Source organism: Procambarus clarkii, chromosome 16, assembly GCF_040958095.1.
Source record: "Procambarus clarkii isolate CNS0578487 chromosome 16, FALCON_Pclarkii_2.0, whole genome shotgun sequence".
Classification (NCBI taxonomy): domain Eukaryota; kingdom Metazoa; phylum Arthropoda; class Malacostraca; order Decapoda; family Cambaridae; genus Procambarus; species Procambarus clarkii.
Window position 1 is genome coordinate 15,320,150 of NC_091165.1, and position 7,395 is coordinate 15,327,544.

Here is a 7,395-nt window from a genome sequence, read left to right on the forward strand (position 1 = left end):
GCCAAGCCACTATGACTAAATAGCACTAGGTATTGGTCAGGATAAGGATTTGGGATGGGACGGAGGGAAGGAATGGTGCCCAACCACTTGGACGGTCGGGGATTGAACACCGACCTGCATGAAGCGAGACCGTCGCTCCACCGTGCAGCTCAAGTAGATGGATAAATACCTATAGTGAAGTTGTGAAGTCCTCTGTGACGTCCTCTGTGACGTCCTCTGTGACGCCCACTGTGACGTCCTCTGTGACGCCCACTGTGACGCCCTCTGTGACGTCCTCTGTGACGTCCTCTGTGACGCCCACTGTGACGTCCTCTGTGACGCCCACTGTGACGCCCTCTGTGACGTCCTCTGTGACGTCCTCTGTGACGCCCACTGTGACGCCCTCTGTGACGCCCACTGTGACGTCCTCTGTGACGCCCACTGTGACGTCCTCTGTGACGCCCACTGTGACGCCCTCTGTGACGCCCACTGTGACGCCCTCTGTGACGCCCTCTGTGACGTCCTCTGTGACGTCTTCTGTGACGTCCTCTGTGACGCCCACTGTGACGTCCTCTGTGACTTCGTCACAGAGGACCTCCTTGAGGGCCTCGCAGCCTGGTGGATAGCGCGCAGGACTCGTAATTCTGTGGCGCGGGTTCGATTCCCGCACGAGGCAGAAACAAATGGGCAAAGTTTCTTTCACCCTAAATGCTCCTGTTACCTAGCAGTAAATAGGTACCTGGGAGTTAGTCAGCTGTCACGGGCTGCTTCCTGGGGGTGGAGGCCTGGCCGCGGGGACACTAAAGCCCCGAAATCATCTCAAGATAACCTCAAGATAAGGTGACGCCCACTATGACGTCCTCTGTGACGCCCACTGTGACGCCCTCTGTGACGCCCTCTGTGACGTCCTCTGTGACGCCCACTGTGACGCCCTCTGTGACGTCCTCTGTGACGCCCACTGTGACGCTCTCTGTGACGTCCTCTGTGACGTCCACTGTGACGCCCCCTGTGATGTCCACTGTGACGCCCACTGTGACGTCCTCTGTGACGCCCACTGTGACGCCCTCTGTGACGCCCACTGTGACGTCCTCTGTGACGCCCACTGTGACGTCCTCTGTGACGCCCACTGTGACGCCCTCTGTGACGCCCTCTGTGACGTCCTCTGTGACGCCCACTGTGACGCCCTCTGTGACGTCCACTGTGACGTCCTCTGTGACGTCCACTGTGACGTTCACTGTGACGTCCACTGTGACGCCCTCTGTGACGTCCACTGTGACGTCCACTGTGACGTCCACTATGACGTCCACTGTGACGTCCTCTGTGACGTCCACTGTGACGTCCTCTGTGACGTCCACTGTGACGTCCACTGTGACGTCCACTGTGGCGTCCACTGTGACGTCCACTGTGACGTCCACTGTGGCGTCTACTGTGACGTCCACTGTGACGTCCACTGTGGCGTCCACTGTGACGTCCTCTGTGACGTCCTCTGTGACGTCCATTGTGACGTCCACTGTGGCGTCCACTGTGACGTCCACTGTGACGTCCACTGTGGCGTCCACTGTGACGTCCACTGTGACGTCCACTGTGACGTCCACTGTGGCGTCCACTATGACGTCCACTGTGACGTCCACTGTGGCGTCCACTGTGACGTCCACTGTGACGTCCACTGTGGCGTCCACTGTGACGTCCACTGTGACGTCCACTGTGACGTCCACTGTGGCGTCCACTGTGACGTCCTCTGTGACGTCCTCTGTGACGTCCACTGTGACGTCCACTGTGGCGTCCACTGTGACGTCCACTGTGACGTCCACTGTGGCGTCCACTGTGACGTCCACTGTGACGTCCACTGTGACGTCCACTGTGGCGTCCACTATGACGTCCACTGTGACGTCCACTGTGACGTCCACTGTGACGTCCACTGTGGCGTCCACTGTGGCGTCCACTGTGGCGTCCACTGTGACGTCCACTGTGACGTCCACTGTGACGTCCACTGTGGCGTCCACTGTGACGTCCACTGTGACGTCCACTGTGACGTCCACTGTGGCGTCCACTGTGACGTCCACTGTGACGTCCACTGTGACGTCCACTGTGGCGTCCACTATGACGTCCACTGTGACGTCCACTGTGACGTCCACTGTGACGTCCACTGTGGCGTCCACTGTGGCGTCCACTGTGGCGTCCACTGTGACGTCCACTGTGACGTCCACTGTGACGTCCACTGTGACGTCCACTGTGACCACCTCTGTGCCACACATTTCTCTCTGGGTTTCCAGTGTTGTCTGGTCGTTCCTCTACTGTATTGAACATTGTTTGTTTGTTCACGTTCATCATTTCCCTCACCTTATAACACCGGTCATGTTCACTCTGTTCTACAGTGTCCTGAGCCCTGAGTCCTGAGACCTGAGTCCTGAATTCTGAGTCCTCAACCCTGAGGCCTGAGTCCTGAGTTCTTAGGCATGATCGCTGAGCACTGAGACTTGAGTCCTCAGGCCTGAGTCCTGAGCACCGAGGCCTGAGCACTGAGGCCTGAGTCCTGAGGCCTGAGCACTGAGGCCTGAGCACCGAGGCGTGAGTCCTGAGGCCTGAGCACTGAGGCGTGAGTCCTGAGGCCTGAGCACTGAGGCCTGAGCACTGAGGCGTGAGTCCTGAGGCCTGAGCACTGAGGCCTGAGCACCGAGGCCTGAGCACTGAGGCCTGAGCACTGAGGCGTGAGTCCTGAGGCCTGAGCACTGAGGCGTGAGTCCTGAGGCCTGAGCACTGAGGCCTGAGCACTGAGGCGTGAGTCCTGAGGCCTGAGCACTGAGGCCTGAGCACTGAGGCCTGAGCACCGAGGCGTGAGTCCTGAGGCCTGAGCACTGAGGCGTGAGTCCTGAGGCCTGAGCACTGAGGCCTGAGCACTGAGGCGTGAGTCCTGAGGCCTGAGCACTGAGGCCTGAGCACCGAGGCCTGAGCACTGAGGCCTGAGCACTGAGGCGTGAGTCTTGAGGCCTGAGCACCGAGGCGTGAGTCCTGAGGCCTGAGCACTGAGCCCTGAGCCGCAGTCCAGCAGCCTCACAGTTCCCAAAGGCTTGTTGCATGGCACTGAACTATTTCCAGTTCGGCTTTGTGTTTTTTAGGCTGGGGGCTCCATGCATATTCACGGGTGCGTGTATTCTCGATTGGGGGAGCTGTTGTTGGTGGCGGGGTGCACACGTGTGTGTGTGTGTGTGTGTGTGTGTGTGTGTGTGTGTGTGTGTGTGTGTGTGTGTGTGTGTGTGTGTGTGTGTGTGTGTGTGTGTGTGTGTGTCATGTGTATGTCGACTGTGAAGTGTATGTATCGATTCGGTCTTGTATATATTTGTTGCGTTAATGGAAGACAGATTCTTCTCGGCAGTGATTATTAAAGGTGATGAACAGTGCTTGTGTCCGGTGTCACTGTTTGGACTGACAGTGTCCGGTGTCACTGTTTGGACTGACAGTGTCCGGTGTCATTGTTTGGACTGACAGAGTCCGGTGTCACTGTTTGGACTGACAGTGTCCGGTGTCACTGTTTGGACTGACAGTGTCCGGTGTCACTGTTTGGACTGACAGTGTCCGGTGTCACTGTTTGGACTGACAGTGTCCGGTGTCACTGTTTGGACTGACAGTGTCCGGTGTCACTGTTTGGACTGACAGTGTTCGGTATCACTGTTTGGACTGACAGTGTTCGGTGTCACTGTTTGGACTGACAGTGTCCGGTGTCACTGTTTGGACTGACAGTGTCCGGTGTCACTGTTTGGACTGACAGTGTCCGGTGTCACTGTTTGGACTGACAGTGTCCGGTGTCACTGTTTGGACTGACAGTGTCCGGTGTCACTGCTTGGACTGACAGTGTCCGGTGCCACTGTTTGGACTGACAGTGTCCGGTGTCACTGTTTGGACTGACAGTGTCCGGTGTCACTGTTTGGACTGACAGTGTTCGGTGTCACTGTTTGGACTGACAGTGTCCGGTGTCACTGTTTGGACTGACAGTGTCCGGTGTCACTGTTTGGACTGACAGTGTCCGGTGCCACTGTTTGGACTGACAGTGTCCGGTGTCACTGTTTGGACTGACAGTGTCCGGTGTCACTGTTTGGACTGACCAAGGAGACACAGTACCAGGCCGGCCACTGTGTGTTACTCTGACACCATTGGCTGTGTTCAGTGTCACTGGTATCCTGTCATCATGCGCCGTGAACGTGTATCTTGAAACTTTGTGAGACCTTTGGGAAGGACCTTTGGTAGATTGTAACACCCAGTAAACTGTAAACTGTTAAGCCTCTCTCTCTCTCTGCACTTATCGACACCCTACCGGCTGTTATTTACACTGGCCAACATTCACTTGCCCATGAGACACCTCTGTTCACCCAGCAGTGAATAGATACCTGGTTGTTAAACGATTTAGCGGGTCGTATTTCTTGGAAAAATTAGGAGGAAGGACCTGTCCGGAACGCTATGCGTGCTAGTGGCTGTACAAGAATGTAAGAACTCTTGTATATCAACTGTACTGATGTCGGACAAACATGGCTTCGTTATACATTGTGCTGATAGTTCCTAAATTTCAAAACACGCTCATGACTTCAATCAACCTTCCACAGTGCTCCGTGGACTAGGAGAGTAAATATCAATCTATACTTCGAAGATAAAGTATGTCTGCGCCGCTCAAAAATTGGAGGCCAGACGCTTGGGGCTAACCTCGCTCAAGCTTGTAGGGGAAGTATGGGGTATGGGAGGGACATAGGTTGCTCGGGGTATGCATAAGTTAAATGATTTAAGAGAGGGGGACCAAACTCTCAAGCGGCATTTATTGATCTCCAAACTGCTTTTGATACAGCAAACAAAGAAATAATCCTAGAACAGCTAGCCTCTTTTGGAGTTAAGGGAAGACTGTTGACATGGCTCAGGGGGTACCTGAGTAACAGAACCGCCTCAGTCCTTTTCAAGGGGGTCAAAAGTAAACTCTGTGCACCCTTTGAGTTGGGTACACCCCAGGGTGGAGTGCTAAGTCCCACACTGTTCAATGTTCTGATGCATAAATTAACAATTGATATTCCTACACTACCTGACGAAGCCGTCATTTGTTATGCCGATGATATATGCATTGTTGCAAATTCCCAAACTAGACTGCAAGCTCTACTTGATTCATTCGCTGCTAAAAGCATTGAATGTGGTCTTGTTATCTCTATAACTAAATCCAGAGTTCTCCATCCCAAAGAGAAAACTCATGTCCCTATAGCTTTCAAGGTCAACAGCCAGAACATTGAAACGTGTGGGCAGCACAAATACCTTGGAGTTGGTATTAACAGTGACATTGTAAATGATCTACACCGTAGGTTAAAAGAAAGACTAAAACCATTGAGAACACTTACTGGTAAGAATATTGGTATCAATATTAAATATGCTAGACTATTCTATATGATGTTTGTTAGATCTCTCGTTGATTATAATGCTCTGCACTTAATTAATTTCCCCTCCTCTGTGTTGGACAAACTTGAAGTAATACAGAACGAGGCCATGAGGATAATTCTTGGTGCCCCAAGATGCACAAGAATCATCAACATGAGGGAAGAACTGAAGTTTCCAACCATACTAGAGAGAATAATGCAAGTTAACACTACCTTCTGTCTTAAAGTCATGAGAGATCCTACATCTCCTGCATTGCTCAGAGACAAATTATTTAGTGCTGTTAACACCCTTTTGACTGGTGCTGACATACCAACTCACTCCTTTTATGATAATTGGCTGAGAAACAATGCTTACAATCTCATTAAACTTAACATTCCTTTTAAGTACAATCTACCAGTCTCTGATATTGCTCTTTATCTGTACCCCACCATTCAAGTATCATACACACCTGTCACCAAGAAAGATAATGAGAATCTTGCTCTACTCAAAGCTGTCACCCTTGAAACAATTGCCTCCTCCATCGAGAGTCTAAGATCTCACGAGCACTGTGTCTACACCGACGGCTCAGTCCAGTCTTCTACTGGACGGACTGCAGCGGCATGTAGGTTTTATAGAAATAATATCTGCACAAAGTCTGTCAGTGTCAGGTTAAACAACTGGCTGACCTCCACACAAGCAGAACTAGCAGCATTACATTTAGCAACCAGCACATTAAAAAATATTGGAGGAGGAATAATATTCTGCGATTCAAAGTCTGCTCTTCAAGCAATCGAAAACTTCTCTTGGAAGATCGACAGCAAGAACCTAATACTCCCAATTATAAATGACCTAATTGATGCACAGAGTAAAGGGTCTCGAATCTCCTTTGTATGGATACCCTCACACATAAATATAACCCATCATAATGAGACAGACATTGCAGCCAAACTAGCGTGTAACAAGTTTGAAGTTGAATTAGATCTAGGTATCCCCATCTCTGCTGTCAAAACTGTATTGGTCCAAACATTCAGATCTGATAGGAAAGAACTTACTGACTCCCAACGACCTGAAAGTACTAGTATAAAAAGCTATGATTTGTTCAGATCTGAAACCTACATCTATGGACAGCACAAAACGTCCACTAGACTGTGCGACACAGTGGTTGCAAGGATCAGGTTGGGTTACCGTTACCTGTGGCAGGTGGCTGCAGGTGACGGGTCTCCCAATCCTGAGCACTCCAGTTGCAAACTCTGTGAGCAGGAACTACGGCATGATCTCCCGCACTACATCACTGAATGCCCAGTTATTAGACCTTTCAGACCAGTTGGCATGAGGTACCTGGAGCTTTGCAATTACTTTATTCACTCTCGTATTCTTGAAGATATCCTCACAGTATACCCAAAATTTGCCAGTGCAGGCTATTAAACACATGGCTCTGTATGACTAACCATCCTGCGAGATGGGGACTTGTATTACCACTGCTACCTTATTCAATCTTGTGTTGTTGATATCCTCAAAATGCATCCGGAGTCTGCCAGTGCAGACCGCCTATCACATGTCTCTGTATGACTAACCATCCTGTGTGATGGGGATTTTTTAGCATCACCTAGTTAGCTTTTTTGACACACTGTACTCCACTTCATATAGTCTAGGGTAGCTGCACTAATGCAGATGTACCTAATATGTTAATAATAAAAAAAAAGATCTGAATAAGAGGTGAATGGAAGGAAAAACAAATAATTTGAGACCCATACATATATTTCAGTGTTTTTGAGGGGGGGGGGCGCAGGAGGAAGGGAAGAGGGAAGAGGTAACTAGGTAAAGATAGGTGGATAGGTAGAGATAGAGGCGAGACCCGAGCCGGTACAGGTGTACACCAGTCTCCACCCCCCGGTACAGGGGTACAACAGTATCCACCCCCGGTACAGGCGTACACCAGTCTCCACCCCCCGGTACAGGTGTACACCAGTCTCCACCCCTCAGTACAGGTGTACAACAGTATCCACCCCCCGGTACAGGTGTACACCAGTCTCC

At 51.2% G+C, this 7,395-nt stretch overlaps 1 protein-coding gene across 1 annotated transcript; it reads left to right on the plus strand.

Moving 5' to 3' along the window:
* Positions 1-831: 831 nt before the first annotated feature.
* Positions 832-2,376, plus strand: LOC138365237 (uncharacterized). Its single transcript, XM_069325503.1, has one exon. It carries the CDS (start codon positions 832-834, stop codon positions 2,374-2,376), a length of 1,545 nt encoding a protein of 514 aa, XP_069181604.1.
* Positions 2,377-7,395: the final 5,019 nt, after the last annotated feature.